At 43.1% G+C, this 16922-nt stretch overlaps 1 protein-coding gene across 1 annotated transcript in view; it reads left to right on the plus strand.

Annotated features, from left to right (window-relative positions):
• LOC143961248 (venom factor-like) overlaps positions 1 to 16922 on the plus strand; it is a 205025-nt gene that overhangs the window by 83142 nt on the left and 104961 nt on the right. The window contains exons 18-20 of the mRNA XM_077470483.1: positions 2415 to 2526; positions 10708 to 10793; positions 14361 to 14500. Of these exons, the coding sequence (XP_077326609.1) occupies positions 2415 to 2526; positions 10708 to 10793; positions 14361 to 14500 (338 nt within the window). The remainder of the gene's footprint in view (positions 1 to 2414; positions 2527 to 10707; positions 10794 to 14360; positions 14501 to 16922) is intronic.

Raw genomic sequence — 16922 nt, forward strand, 5'->3', positions numbered from 1 at the left:
TGCTGTTGGTTTTGCCAAGTAGTGTTGGCTATAGAACTATGCAGACATCATCAGATGGGAGGTAAACCAGCAACAGCTCAAAAAAAACCCTAGTAACCTCTGGAGGAATCTTAGGGTTCCATAGAACACTGGTTGGGAATGGCTGGTATAAATGAAATTTCTGCCCTCTTTCTCTGTTGCTCTCTGCTGGCATAGATGAGTAATGGCCACAGACCTTATAACAAGCTTGCTTGAGAGGGCGTGGGTGGCCTAGTCAGGTAAAGTGCACTGGATAGCGTGTTCACTTTCTGCTGTCTACTGGACTATTTTTGTGGTTTCAATTGGGCTCTAATTATAGTGGAAAATGTATATAAAAGTTTTAAAATGTAGGAAATATACTATGAAATTATGTTATTAACCTCAATATACTGTATATATTTTTTTTTCTCTACTCTGGATTAAGTGAGGCAGTATTTAATCCTTCACTAGGTATGTATCCCTGTCTGTGGCCTCAACAAGCAGATATCTCTGGTCCTTTTTGTAATAGCCAAGGCCTGAACTGGACTTCCTGGCTTTTCTTCATTGAAGGCTGGATTTATCCATCAGGAACTATAGGCCTGTGCATATAGGCAATAGAGGGGGAGAGGTGGCATCTCTGAGTACACATGTAAAAGGAAAGTTTCCTAAAAAAGCGTGATTTTAAAGGACCATGAACACTGAAAAAGTAATGTTTAGTAAGAAGTATACATTTTATTGGGGGAAGTAAACAGGAAGATAAAAGGAACAAGGTGGAATTCACTGGCTCAAAGGTAGGAAGGATAACCAAAAGACACTCCTTAATGGCTAGAGTATCATCTTTAACCATGGTATAGACCTATCAATTAAAGATCGCTTCTGATCAAAAGAGCTACAATGTTGTGGTACAATCTGACACCAAAGGAAGGTTTTTTTTTCCCAAAGGAGTCTCATAGATAGAAAAAGGCCATAAGCCACAAATGGCAACACAAAAGGCTATGTTACACCTATATTTAGTATATATAGAAGTGATGGGGCAAAGAATCCTACAAGAACATGTCTTAGAACTGTCTTAGACCCATGTGAACATGTTGCTTCCAGAGCATGTTCGCATAGGTCTAAGTCCTTGTACACACGGTCGGACATTCCGACGGAAAATGTCCGATCGGACCGTGTTGTCGGATAATCCGACTGTGTGTGGGCTCCATCTGACTGTTTCCGTCAGAATATCCGAAGGACAAAGTTTTAGAGCTGGGCTATAAAACTTTCCGACAACATGATCCGATCGGACTTTGTCCGATTGTGTGTAGAGAATTCCGATTGGACAAAGTGCCATGCATGCTCAGATCAAATTCCTAGACCAAAGCTATTGGCTACTAGCCTGAATGTAGTCCCGTCGTAATGAAATAACGTCATTACGTTACGTACGATCGGATTTTCAACAACTTTGTCCTACCATGTGTATGCAACAAAAGTTTCGGACAAAATCTGTCAGACAAAATCCAACGGATTTTGTTGTCGGAATGTCCGACCATGTGTATAAGGGCTAAGACAGCGCTGTTCTCATGGGGTTCTTTGCCCCTTCACTTCTATATATAATAAATATAGGTGTCACATTGCCACATGAGATTGTTTGTATGTATACGGAAGTCTTTTAACCCTTTCCCCTTTTTTCCCCGAAGAAGACCCTTACTTGATAAGTCGAAACATGTTGGATTTACTTGTCTGTCTGGAAGTTGGTTTGGGCCTCTTCCACTTTTTATTTTTCAATTTCATGTATACTTCAGTGTCATCATGTGTTTTAGCTTTTTTCTTTGATATGATGTTAACCAATAAAATTTATACTTCTGACTAAACATGACTTTGAGTGTTCATGGTCCTTTAAAGTCCTGCTTTTTGAGGAAACTTTTCTTTTACATGTTGTACAAGGGATGTGGACCTGAACCTCAAATTTTCCCATCCAATTAGTCTTATCCACTTTTTGTCCATCTTTGGGTACAAATAATATCAGCACTGCTATGATCAGTGAAAATAAAATCAGCTCAGCTGATATACAATATGTGAGCCTTTGTCAACTAGGGTTCCTTCAGGGGTTACTAGGGGTTCCTTGAGCAATGAGTAATAGCTGCCTCTTAGATGAGTATGACCTCATTTAGACATGTGGTTGGGGAGGCAGTGACACACGCCCCAACTGCCCCCTTATGCTGCAATAGGCAGTGGATGGAGGTGCTTGTATGCTGCGGTTGTGATGCTTTGATTTGTGCAAAGGATAGTGACACCAGTATGTTGGTGATGCTGGTTCTAGTAGACTCACCTTAGCTATTTCTAGAACTTGCACCAGACAGTAGGGTCAATCATTTCTATAATAAATAACTAATAATAATAGTTGTAAAATCTGTTGTTTTTTTTTTTTTTTTCAGGTGATGCAGACCTTGATTACATTGATGATTCTGACATAATCTCCAGGTCGGAATTCGTAGAAAGCTTTTTCTGGAAGATAGAGACAATGAATGAAGCACCAGATGCTAATGGGTGAGTGAAGGTTCTTGGGATATATTCATAAGGCTGTTATATCAAATGATTGTATGTACTTAGTAAAGCATTGGCTTTTTATTTGCATTTAATATCTTAGCAAGTAAAAGTTTAACGGAAATCCTAACAATTAACTTTTCTTATTTCCTTAAAAGCCTTTTGTTATACAGTATCTTTTTGAGAACAGGTCCTTGAAAGCACCACCCAATGTGGTGTACAGGATGCTTTTGTGGTCCCTTTAAGGGGAGTGGTGTGAAGACCTTGTTGAGCACTCAAGGGGTCAGGACTTGGATCACCTACTGGTGGCACTGTGGTTTTCTGAGCGTGAGGTTGTCATTCCAGTGTCCACCAGCATGTGTCTGGGCTGGGAGGCTACTTAGGTCCTTCCCTCTTGTGTCTTTTTGCTCCAGTGTTATGTCAGGAATCAGCAACAGAGAGGGCCAGATCTGCATGGTTACACTCAGACTGTAAATGCAATTTATTCACAGTGAAAACGAAACTATCAAAAAACCAACACACAGCAAACATAAAAAATAAGATGCCTGCTCCATTCTATTTACCCCACCGCGGACTCCCGCGGTTGGCGCTGCCATAGTGCAGTCGGGACGCTGTTCCATATTTACTGGACTTGTCCTCGAGTTGTCCCCTATTGGGAAATGGTTAGGGCCTTATTATATACCATTTTTGAAGCACAAATACCGTTAGACCCCAAGCTGTTCCTCCTGGGCCTCCCTCCTGCTACGTTCTCCCGATCCTCCCAACTCCTGTTAGCCCATGTGCTGACGGCTGGGCGTTGCCTAATTGCCCTTAAATGGAAGAAACAGGAGATCCCTTCACTAGTTGAGTTACACACTAGAATTAGAGACGTCAGGCGTATGGAATATCTTACAGCTTCCCTAAATAACACGCTTGACAAACATAACAAGGTTTGGGATCTTTGGGATAAGATGGAGGCTTCCGCCATCTGAGGGTGGAGGGGGAGGGGGCGTGGGGGCGGTGGGTCGTAGAGGCGTCCTTTGCTTTACTTTTCTTTCTTTTACTTCCCTTTTCATTTCTTTCTTCTTCTTTATCTACTCTACATCTTTTCTCTCCCATTCTTGGGCTGTTCGCACGATTCTCCGTGTTCTTGTTCGCTTTTCCTATTTTCCTTCTCTCTCTTTGAGCTCCCTTCCTTTTTCTTTTTTTTGGTCACAGACAGGTTTGTTTACTTGACCGGTGGCAGGCTGCTGGAATCTGACTCTCCCGGTAACTGAGTGTCATTGTACTGAAATGCATGAGTTGATGCAATGTTGTATTCTTTGCCTTTGCTTACTGTGGTCTGTGACCGCTTACTTTTATTGCTTGTGCCTTATTATTCCTTCCTTGATTTCTTTGTTTCACTTGAAATTTCAATAAAGTGTCAGTTTAAAAAAAAAAAATAAGATGAACTAAAAACCCAATGACAGAATACCTGACTAATAACTAACAAACAAAAAGCATAACTAACAACTACCTATATACAATATATACAAAATAAGGAACACATAAAAGCAAAGAAAATTGGAGATGGAGGACGTAGATGAGAAGAGGGAACTAAAACTAACATCAGGAACAAGGAAAAGCAGGTACAAGGCAGCAGGATACAGAGTATAGGACAGGAGCAAGAGCAGGATCTAAGGCAAACTGCATCTGGCAGCAAGCAAAGCAAAACATTGGAACAAAAAGGCACTAAAAGGGGTGGATCTAAATACCTTCCCAGCAACCAGCATCAGGTGGAAACTGGTTACTAGACATGTGCAGAGTAAAATATTTTGTTTCGTAATTTCGTTTTTGTCCGAAAACTTAATTTATTTAGTTACTCCCGAAATCCGTTTTTATTTATTTTGTTTTTCGTTCAAAAATTGCATTCGTCCGAAAATCCACATGAATTACGATCGAATCTGTCTTTGAAGGCTTATGGTGTCTGTCGAATGTATAAAGAAGATTCGATGGAGCTAGTATACAGCATACTTTAGAACCCTATTAAAGTCTATGGGACTCCAACGTTCAAAATCTAAAGTGCTAATTGTAAAGACTAATTTGCAAGTTACTGTCCTTGTAAAGATTAATTTGCAAGTTAAGTCACTGCTCCCGAAAAAACGGCCGTTTTTAAAACTTTTTTTTGCATTGATACATGTCCCCTGGGGCAGGACCCAGGTCCCCAAACACTTTTTAGGACAGTAACTTGCAGAATCTTTTCTCTCTGTCAAATCTTTTTTCTCTGTCGAATATTTTCTCTATATAATCTTGGACTAATAGAGGTAAGGTTAGGCACATTCGACCACAGGTTCTATAGACAGCTTGTTATTGTCAGAGTCACGTCGAATCTCCTATTCTATTTCGAACTGTTGTAACAATGAAAACGAAAATAAAGCATTTATTTATGTCGGATCTTTCGTTTTTCGGATTCTGTGCTTTTGTTATCGTTTGTCAAAACGAAAATGAAAATAACTGAAATTCGGACGAAAATGCATTCGGACGAAAACGAATGCACATATCTACTGGTTACTGGGGTCTGCTGGCTTCTGGGAGCCACCCACTGATGGACACTAGAATCACAACCCTCTGCCCAGAGAACCACAATGCCACCAGCAGGTGATCTAGGTCCTAACGCAGGGGTTCTAACCCATGCAAATGAGGGTTTCTGGAATAGTCTGGTTGGAGAAGATTTATTTTTAGTAGTCTCTGGATTGGTAAGTCCTTATTAGAAAACCCAGAATTCGGAAGTTCGGAGAGACATTTGAGGTAGAAAAGAAGCTCCAAACCCTGATTACAGGGACTTTGGTCCTGAAGGGGTTAACCCATCTGCATATGAGTCAAGAAAAGGAACAGGAAACAGCCATTACTTGTCTGTAAGGGACTGTGAAGGAGCAAGAGTGGTGGACTGCTTGTAACTGAGATGGCTAAGTTGCTGGTGACTTGGCCTTTGGAAGCCCTGGAGCAGTCGAGGACTTTAACTCTGCATGTGACAAGGTTTATGTGGCGGTGAACCATATCTTTATTTTGTAGTACCAACACACAGGGCAGCCATCAGAAAATGTGGGGCCCCTTACACAGCTTTAGATCTGGACCTCCCCGAGCCTGACCGCCAACATTCCCCAGGGCCCGCCCACTGGCTGTCCCACTGAATCCACCGACTTGCCATCCCACGTCTTCCTCCTTCTCCATCCCATGTCCTCTTTGTCCTCCTGCAATCCTATCTCCTCCATCCCATGTACTTCTACTCCAGTCCTATCTCCTCCACCCTACATCCTCTTCCTTCTCCAGTCCCATCTCTTCCATCCCACACCCTCCTCCTCCTGCAGTCCCATCTCCTCCCTCCCATGTACTCCTTCTCCAGTCCCATTTTCTCCATCCAACATCCTCCCCCATTCCCATCTCCTCATTCCATGTCCTCCTCCTCCATCCAATGTACTCCTACTTCAGTCCCATCATCTCCATCCCACATCCTCCCCCATTCCCATCTCCTCTTTCCATGGCCTCCTCCTCCAGTCCCATCTCCTCCATCCCATGTACTCCTACTTCAGTCCCATCATCTCCATCCCACATCCTCCTCCTCCTCCAGTCCCATCTCCTCCATGCCATTACTCCTCCAGTCCCATCTCCTCCATACCATTCTTCCTCCAGTCCCATTTCCTCCATCCCGTGTACTCCTACTTCAGTCCCATCTCCTTCATCCCACATCCTCCTCTTCCAGGCCTATCTTCTCGATCCCACATCCTCCTCCTCATGCAGTCCCATCGCCTACATACCATGTACTCCTCCAGTCCCATCTCTTCCCTCCCATGTCCTCCTCCTCCTGCAGTCCCATCTCCTCCATCCCATATACTCCTACTCAAGTCCCATCTCCTCCCTCCCACATCCTCCTCCAGCAGTCCCATCTACTCCATCCCATGTACTCTTACTCCAGTCAAATATCCCTTGTCTCATGTTCTGGTCCTCCTCCAGTCCCATCTCCTCCATCCCATTTCCTCCTCCTCCTTCAGTCCCATCTCCTACCACAGGAGGGGGGAAGTGGGACAGGAAGGGTGTAGTGGAACAGATGGGGGCAGGGTGTTAGGAGAGGGAAGTGGGACAGGAGTGGGGAGTGTCACAGGAGAAGAGCAGTGAGACAGCAGGGGGGCATTGTGATAGGAGGCGGCAGCTGGATGAAATGGGGGCATTGGGAAAAGCGGGGGCAGCGGAAACTGGAGGGGAAAGTGTCATGGGAGGAGGTCAGCGGGACAAGGGTGGGGCAGCAGGACAGGAGGGGGAAGTGTCATGGAATGAGAACAGTGGGACAGGTGGGGGCAGTGGGAAAGGTGAAGGGGCAGTATCACAGGTTAGAGGCAGTGTCTCGGGTGAGGGGCAGCTGGACAAGTGAGAGACAGTGTCACAGGTGGGAGGCAGCTGGACAGGTGGGGGGCAGTGAGACAGGTAAGAGGCAGTGTTCCAGGTGGGGGGTCAGCGGGACGGGTAGGAGGCAGTGTCACAGGTCGGGGTCAGTGGGATAGGTGGGAGGCACTGTCGCAGGTGGGGGCAGCGGGACAGGTGGGATGCAGTGTCACAGGTGCGGGGCAGCGGGACAGGTGAGAGGGAGTGCCACACATACCTTGGGAATCACCAGTCCTCACATTATGTGACCCATGGTCTGGGCCCCTCTGATGCCTGAGCCCTTTACTTGTGTACCGGTGTCTTGTAAAATAGTGTCCTCCATCAGATGGTGTCCCCTGCGTACTGCGCATGCGCAGTACACAGGTACACAGATTCCGAAAATTGCCGAGGATGAACGGCGCCTGCGCCGTGAGTCCAGGTTCTATCCCTACTATCCAAGTGGACATAGAGTTAGAATAAAAAAGAGCCGAGCGGAACGAGGCCGAGCCCGAAGCGTGGCGAGCGAAGCTCGCCCGCGAGGGGCCCTCTAAAATTCTTAACCCTATGTCCGCTTGCATAGTGGGGCTACCTCCTCCACTCACGGCGCAGGCGCCGTTCAGCTTCGGAGTTTTTCCGAAGCTTCGTCTGCTCCGTACTGCGCATGCGCAGTACGGAGCGGACAGCATTTGATAGGCGGACTCTATTAGGCAGAACACCGGCTGTACCTCTTGATGGGGGCCCTGCCAAAGGATGGACTATTTTGTTTGCTGAAGATAAACAATTTTTTCTGTTCACCTGGTTTTGAAAATAAAAAGGACTGCTTTTTGCTTTTACCAACATGTTTGGCTGATGGTCTCAGTTTCCTCGAGGTTACAGTGGGTATACCGTATATACAATATGCTCTGTTTAAACCTGTACTGGCCACCAGCCATTCACAACCAGCCCGATAGGTACACACCAGTCTTTTTACACCATTGTTGTTCACCTGGAATAAACCTCAGTAATTGCTTCCTTCATGAACATAACATAATCATACAGTACATATATGTAGCGGTGTCTCCTTATCGGCTAGTTGTTGCTGTTCTGTCTGGCAATTCTCTCCCTGTCTCAGCAGTGTGTTCTCTGCAAGCAGCAGTGAGTAGCCTCTGTTCTCATCCGATCTCCTGAGCTGACGGCACATTTCCTGGCCTGGGGACCGTGGTACTACTGCTCCCCAGACTCTTCACACTCTCCCTGTATAGGCTACCAACCCACCACTCTTCCTGCATGTAGCATCCTCCTTCTCCCTGCATGTAGCATCCTCCTGCTCCCTGCACGTAGAATTCTCCTACACCCTGCACGTAGCATCCTCCTGTTCCCTGCACGTAGCATTCTCCTGCACGCAGCATTTTCCTGCATGTAGCATTCTCCTGCACTTAGCATTCTCCTGCTTCCTGCATGTAGCATCCTCCTGCTTCCTGCATGTAGCATCCTCCTGCTCCCTGCATGTAGCATTCTCCTGCACCCTGCATGTAGCATTCTCCTGCACCCTGCACATAACATCCTCCTTCACCCTGCACGTAGCATCCTCCTGTACCCTGCTCATAGCATCCTCCTGCATCCTGCACGTAGCATTCTCCTGCACTCTGCACGTAGCATTCTCCTGCACCCTGCACGTAGCATTCTCCTGCACCCTGCACGTAGCATCCTACTGCTCCCTGCACGTAGCATCCTACTGCTCCCTGCACGTAGCATCCTACTGCTCCCTGCACGTAGCACCAGAATACAGGGGGCACACTGATCACCAATATGCAGAGCTAGTGGTTAATAGTTTAGAGAGGACATAGCAATTCAAGTAAAACAGCTACCATGCAACTAAAAAAAATCTCAAAAGCAATAAGAGACTATTAGCTTGTTTCCTCTTCTAACGCAAATCAATAAAATGCAGCGCTTCCCTACACGTCATCTATAAAATTCTACAAATGGTCTTATAAGTGCAAAGATAAAACATATAAATGAATATCCAGTGCAAATCAACTAATGTATTGCAATATAGTAGTGATGGTGTCACCCCCTCTGCAAAAATATTTGAGAAATTTCAGAGCTTCAATGTGCAAACAATGGTGAAACCCCCTACGTACAATAATAATAACAGAGATGCAAATCAACCAGTGTATTAGAACATAGTAGGGATGGTGCCACCCTCTCTGCAAAAGGTAAGAAATATTGCATAGCTGCAATGTGCAAATAGTGGTGAAACTCCCTATATATGATCATAATAAAATGTAAAATATGTACATCAATTGTACATTTTATTATGATCATATATAGGGAGTTTCACCATTATTTGCACATTGAAGCTCTTCAATTTCTCAAATATGTTTGCACAGGGGGTGGCACCATCACTACTATATTGCAATACATTGGTTGTTTTGCACTGGATATTATTTCATAGGTTTTACCATTGCACTTATATGTTCATTTGTAGAATTGTATAGGTCGTGCTGCATTTGTTGTCTTTTTCATTGTTATACAGAGGCCAGGGCATACTGAACACCATTGTATGCCATGAAGAAACCTCCACTTGCTGACCATGCCCACCTGCTGGTCACTTCCACTTTTTGGCCGCAGGCACAGGTAGCGCACCCCATCCCTCCCTCCAAGTTTTTTCTCTATCTCATCTTCATAACATTTGGTAGTCATATCCCCAAAAAAAAAAAATTCTAATGCCGTGGACACACGATCAGTTTTTCTGCCAGAATAAGCTCTGATGGTCTTTCCGACGGAGTTCTAATGGAGTTCCGCTGAAACTGACTTACCTACACACGATCACACCAAAGTCCGTTTGTTTAGAACGCGATGACGTACGACGGGACTAAAAAAAGGAAATTCAATAGCCAGTAGGCACTAATATCTGCCCTTGCAACGTTTTTTGTCCGTCAGAATTGCATACAGACAAACAGTTTTCCCGATAGGAATTGATTCAGTCGGAAAGATTTAAAACATGTCCGTCAGAATTAAAAAAAAAAAAGTCAGATGAAGCCCACACACAATCGGAAAGTCCGACCGCGTGCACACGGTGTAAGAAGTATTTTTCTTTTCTTTTTTTATCTCATTGACGAAATGTGAGAAATAACGCACAATCATTCCATAAACACATACCACATACACTGCATATATCATTTGAGGAAAATATGCTATAAAATAGTTTCCAATTTATCAATAAAAAAAATAAAAAATGTTCCCTGATTTGATTTTAAAAATCTGGTCACCTTAGCATAGGCCTGCCTAAATTTACCGACACTGACAGTACAAAAACAAACCCACTACTCTAGCACCTACCTACCTAAGGTAGAGGGTGCTACATACATGTGAAAATTAAAGTAACCGCCAATACTGTAATAAAATTACAACATATCCCACAAGTTCCCAATCCTCTTCCTATACCTCAATTCCCCAAACATATACACTTCTAATCATAGACCATAACCACAATTCTCTCAGTGGACTACAAAACCACCCCCCACTTGATATAATGAAGAGAACCCAAGAACATTTTTGCCCAGGGTCCAATCAATATTAATGACGGCCCTGATTAGGCTTCTTCTATGGTTTTATCCTATCAGGAAATTGTGTTATGGCTAAAAAACAGCTCATCTCTATAACCTGATGGGATGAGTGTTCTCTAGTTCACAAAGATGATAACATTACCACTACGAAAAATGTATTGATGTTATTGTTGGGTTTCTTCACTTTTTATTTATATGTTATATTTCCCCTTTGTAAGGGGAGAAAAAAAAATGTTCTAAACAAATATTTCTTCTAAAACAGGGTTTCAAGCAAGAGTCTCAGCCTCTTCTTAAAGGATTCAATCACTACATGGGAAGTTCTGGCTGTGAGTTTGTCTGAAAACAAAGGTAAGCCTTTATATACCATATAGAAGACGTATTAGCGCTATCACATTTTTTGAAAATAATATTGAAGATGTAAAACAAAAAATTGTTTACATCTTCAAAAACTGTCACCCTGATATCACAAATTGTTTACATAGTACCAGATAGTATTTTTGGGATGAACAAAAAACCCTCACCCCTGATGGGCACAATCATTTTTATTTTTTTAAAGAAAATGTTGAATTAAAAAAAAAAAATAATAATAATAATTTAGGAAACACTTAAAATAAATCCAAAAATGTAAACTTTGCAGGACACACTTCAAGATTATGTACTGTACATCTCCTTATCTTTCAGAATATAGAACTGAATTGTGACCTTCAGCAGAGCCCTTGACTCTGGCTCCAACATGAGTTTGTGGACTAAATAATTAATTTATAGCAAAAATGTTGGCCACAAAATAGATATTATTCTCAAAAGAGAAGAACGGAGAAGATAAAAGACCCAACCATATTTCTTTGTAAAAAGTAATCCAGTGTACTGGGTGTTGTCATAATGTGCAAGTCCATGTAGGATACTTGCACAATATGGCACATTTCCCCATTTACGTGTGCCCTACTCCAAGCCTGACCCTGGCAGCCACCATCTTTTCTTCTGCTTTTTCTGGGTCTGCCATTGTCCCATTCATCCATTGGGTAGCCACTGACGATGTATTTCCTGCCGATGTGCACAGAAGTTACATCATCCTTGTCACCTGGCTCTGTTCTTGGCATCTAACAGCAGTTTTCACTGAGTATGCTGAAAATAAAAAAATGCTAGGTGAAAGAGGAGGAATAAATGGGTAAGGTGACAAACAACCCATGCATCAACACACCATCTGTGGAGATGGTGTTTCTTTGTGTAGGATGTGTGTGATTTAGGATGGGGGATGATGTTTCCTCATGAAGGATGCATGCGATATCGAATGGGAATGGCGTCTCTTTATGTAGTATTGGTGTGATTTAGAATGATATAGTGATTTCTTATGAAGGATGGGTGTGATTTAGAATGATATAGTGATTTCTTATGAAGGATGGGTGTGATTTAGAATGATATAGTGATTTCTTAGCCCCTGTACACACGGTCGGAGATTTCGACAACCAAATCCGTCAGATTTTGTCCGTCGGAATTTGCCTGTCGGATCTTGTCCGAAACCGTTGCATACACATGGTCGGACTAAGGCCGCGTACACACGGGCGGACTGTTCGCCCCAACTTTGTTCGTCAAACAATCCGACAAACAGTCCGCTCAAAATTAGCATGAACGGACTTGACCACACACGATGAACGAACAGTCCGCTCAAAGCGTGCACGATGACGTGAACGGCACGTACGACGGGACGAAAAATACGACGTCCAATACACTGCAATGCAACCTTCGCCGTGTAAATCCTTTCTGAGCATGCGCGGAACTTAGTTTGACGAACAAGCCTACACACGAGCGGACTGTCCGCTCAAACCAAGTTTCAGCGGACTGTCTTACGGGAATTCCGAAAAACTTTGTTCGTCAGACTGTCCGCTGAAACTGTCCGCTGAAGCCCACACACGAACGGACTGTCCGCCGAAACACTGTTCAGCGGACAAAGTTGGGCGAACAGTCCGCCCGTGTGTACGCGGCCTAAGTTGTCGAAAAATCCGATCATTCAGAACGTGATGACGTTATTTCGTTACGATGGGACTACGTTCAGGCTAGTAGCCAATAGCTTTGATGTAGAAATTTGATGTGAGCATGCGTGGCACTTGGTCCGATCAAAATTCTCTACACATGATCAGAGTATGTCCGATTGAACCAGTTGGTCGGAAAATATTTCCAACAAGTTGGAAAATTGGGTCCAACGGACATTCCGACGGAATCAGTCCGATGCATACCACACACAGTCGGATTATCCGACAACACGGTCCGATAGGACACATTCCGACGGATTCTCCGACCGTGTGTACAGGGGCTAATGAAGGATGGGTGTGATTTAGAATTGGTATGGAGTTTCTTCATGCTGGATGGGTGTAATTTAGGATAAGATGTTGTTTTATCATGTAGGATGGGTTTCACCACGTTTGATGGGTGTGATTTAGAATTGGTATGGAGTTTCTTCATGCTGGATGGGTGTAATTTAAGATAAGATGCTGTTTTATCATGTAGGATGGGTTTCACCATGTTTGATGGGTGTGATTTAGAATAGGATGGTGTGTGTCTACTAATGTAGGATGAGTGTAATTTAGGATGTGGATGGTATTTTCTTATGTAGAATAGGTGTAATTTTCCATTGGGATGTTTTTTTCTTTATGTAGGATGGTGTGATTTAGGATGGATGTTGTTTTTTGATGTGGAATGGGTGTCATTTGAGATGGTGTTTCCTCATGGACGATGGGTGTGATTTAGGATGGGGATGGTGTTTCCTTATGTAGGATCAGTGTGATTTAGTGTGGGATGGTGTTTCCTCGTAAAGGATGAATGTGATTTTGGGTGGATATGGTTTTTCCTCATGTGGCCCTCTGATTCCTCCTGTACCAAATTGTAATGTAGCTGTAATGTCTGCCCTCATGTTGTAAAGCGCTGCACAAACTGTTGGCGCTATATAAAACCATAATAATAATAATGTAGGATGGGTGTGATTTAGGATGGGATTGTGCTTCTTCATGTAGGATGGCTGTGATTTAGGATCATACAGTGTTGTCTTTTTTAGGATGGGTGTGATTTAGGATGGGATGGTGTTTTCTCACGGAAGGTGGGTGTGATTTTTGGTGGCTTTGGTGTTTCCTCATGTAGGATGGGTGTGATTTAGGATGGGATTGTGCTTCTTCATCGAATGGTGTTTTCTTATGTAGGATGGGTATCATTTAGAATGAGATGGTGTTTCCTCATGTAGTATGGATGTGATTTATGATAGGATGGTGTCCACTAATGTAGAATAGGTGTGATTTGGGTGGATATGTTGTTTCCCCATGTAGGATGGCTGTGATTTAGGATGGGATTGTGCTTCATCATGTAGGATGGCTGTGATTTAGGATGGATTGTGCTTCATCATGTAGGATGGCTGTGATTTAGGATCAGACAGTGTTGTCTTTTTTAGGATGGGTGTGATTTAGGATGGGATGGTGTTTTCTCACGGAAGGTGGGTGTGATTTTTGGTGGATTTGGTGTTTCCTCATGTAGGATGGGTGTGATTTAGGATGGGATTGTGCTTCTTCATCGAATGGTATTTTCTTATGTAGGATGGGTATCATTTAGAATGAGATGGTGTTTCCTCATGTAGTATGGATGTGATTTATGATAGGATGGTGTCCACTAATGTAGAATAGGTGTGATTTGGGATGGGATGGGGTTTCCTTATGTAGGATGGTGTGATTTAAGATGGATGGTGCTTTTTCATGTGGAATAGCTGTGATTTGGATATTGTTTCCTTATGTAGAATGGGTATAATTTAGGATGGGGATGGTGTTTTTACATGTAGGATGGGTGTGATTGAGGATGGAGATGTTTTTTTTTTTGTTTTGTTTTTTCGTGTGAGAAATTTGCGATTTTGAATTTACTTTTCTGTGTTTTAATTGGCAGGAATCTGCGTGTCTAAGCCACATGATATCACGGTCCAGCTGTCCTTCTTCATTGACCTCCGACTTCCATATGCTGTGATCAGGAATGAACAAGTTGAGATAAGAGCTATTCTCTACAACTATGGCAACAGTGATCTCAAAGTAAGTGAATCAGTTTACTAGTACACATTTCTTGCAAGCTAAGCCCAAGTGATAGCGTGAAATAATGAATTGGTAACTAGTAAACTATATAGTAAGACATAATATTATTATTTACGTATATGATTTTACTATTACAATTTTAAAGATAGGCTGACCATGCACTATACAGTACAATCTTTTTGTGCCATATCAAATCCACCATAAACCATGTAGTGCAAGGGTCTGTCTGATTTGATGCTAACTGAATTGGTTAGGTTTGTTTTATAGCGTTTATTACTCTAAAGAAGATTGTCCAATCAGATCATGTACAGCAGACTAGGGATGAGCCGAACACCCCCCCATCCAGTTCGCACCAGAACATGCGAACAGGCAAAAAATTTGTTCGAACACACGAACACCGTTAAAGTCTATTGGACACGAACATGAATAATCAAAAGTGCTAATTTTAAAGTCTTATATGTAGGGATAAGCTTAGAGTTCGAGTTAAACTCATGTTCGATTCGAACATTGCCTGTTCACCTATTCGGCGAACAGTGAACAATTTGTTCGCGGCAAATTCGAAAAGCCACGGAACACCCTGTACAAGTCTATGGGAGAAATCTAAAGTGCTAGTGCTAGTAGCCAATAGCTTTGGTCTAGGAATTTGATCTGAGCATGCATGGCACTTTGTCCGATTGGAATTCGCTACACACAATCGGACAAAGTCCGATCGGATCATGTTGTCGGAAAGTTTTATAGCCCAGCTCTAAAACTTTTTCCGTCGGAATGTCCGACCGTGTGTACAAGGGCTTAGGGACTCGAACGTTCAAAATCAGAAGTGCTAATTTTAAAGGCTAATATGCAAGTTATTGTCATAAAAAGTGTTTGGGGACCCGGGTCCTGCCCCAGGTGACATGGATCAATGCAAAAAAAGTTTTAAAAAGGGCCGTTTTTTTGGGAGCAGTGATTTTAATAGTGATTAAAGTGAAACAATAAAAGTGTAATATTCCTTTACATTTCATACCTGGGGGGTGTGTATAGTATGCCTGTAAAGGGGCACATGTTTTCCATGCTTAAAACTGTCCCTGCACAAAGTGTCATTTCTACAGGAAAAAAAGTCATTTAAAATCACTCACGGCTACAATGAATTGTCGGTGCCCCGTAATACAGAGAACAGTCATTGAAAATCATTGATTAAAAAAAGCATGGGGTTCCCCCAAATTCAATTACCAGGCCCTTCAGGTCTGGTATGGATTTTAAGGGAAACTCCATGCCAAATGTAAAAAATTAAATGGCGTGGAGTTCCTCCTAAAAATCCATACCAGACCCTTTATCCAAGCATGCAACCTGGCAGGCTGCAGGAAAAGAGGGGGGGACGAGAGAGCGCCCCCCCTCCTGAACCGTACCAGACCACATGCCCTCAACATTGGGAGGATGCTTTGGGGGTCTGTGACCCCTCAAAGCACCTTGTCCCCATGTTGATGAGAACAACGGGCAGCGGGCAGGGGGCTTATCAGAATCTGGAAGAACAGATTTTAACAAGGGGACCCCCAAATCCTGCCCCCCTGTTTGAAATGGTAAGGGGGTACAAAAGTACCCCTACCATTATACAAAGAAAGTGTAAAAAGAATGTTAAAAAAGACACAGATACCATTGGGAAAAGTCCTTATTAAAAATAATCTTTTTTTCCCCACAGGGGAACCTCAAACCAAAATGTTTTAAAAAAAATGAGGCCCTTGTTCTCATCAACATGGGGACAAGGTGCTTTGAGGGGTCACAGACCCCCAAAGCATCCTCCCAATGTTGAGGGCATGTGGCCTGGTACGATTCAGATGGGGGAGGTGCTCTCTCGCCCCCCCCCCTCTTTTCCTGCGGCCTGCCAGGTTGCATGCGCAGATAAAGGGTCTGGTATGAATTTTTAGGGGAAACCCCACGTCATATTTTTTTTTAATTTGATGCGGGTTTCCCCTTAATATCCATACCAGACCTAAAGGGCCTGGTAATTGAATTTGGGGGGAACCCCATGCTTTTATTTTTATTTTTTATTTTTTATCAATGACTTTCAATGATTGTTCTCTGTATTACGGGGAGCCAGCAATTCATTATAGCTTTAAATTACTTTTTTTCCTGCAGAAATGACACTTTGTGCAGGGACAGTTCTAAGCACGGGAAACATGCACCCCTTTATAGGCATACTATAGACACCCCCAGGTACTATTACACTTTTCTTGCAAAATATTTTATTTTGTTCAGAAATGAAGTAGTACAGAGATACTGAAACATCAAAAAGAGCTAAACAAGCTCAAGTAACAACAAAGATAATTCGAAAAATCATATAACAGTAAAGTCAATCTTAGAAGCCTGTTGAGGAGGTTCGGTAGCGAAACAATAATGAGGGGAGATCTGAACTAGATAGGTTACCGTATCTCCTATTAGAGGAGGG

The sequence above is a fragment of the Lithobates pipiens genome, unplaced genomic scaffold (genome assembly GCF_037356315.1).
Source record: "Lithobates pipiens isolate NorthernLeopardFrog02 unplaced genomic scaffold, aLitPip1_a1.2 Scaffold_8, whole genome shotgun sequence".
Lineage (NCBI taxonomy): Eukaryota > Metazoa > Chordata > Amphibia > Anura > Ranidae > Lithobates > Lithobates pipiens.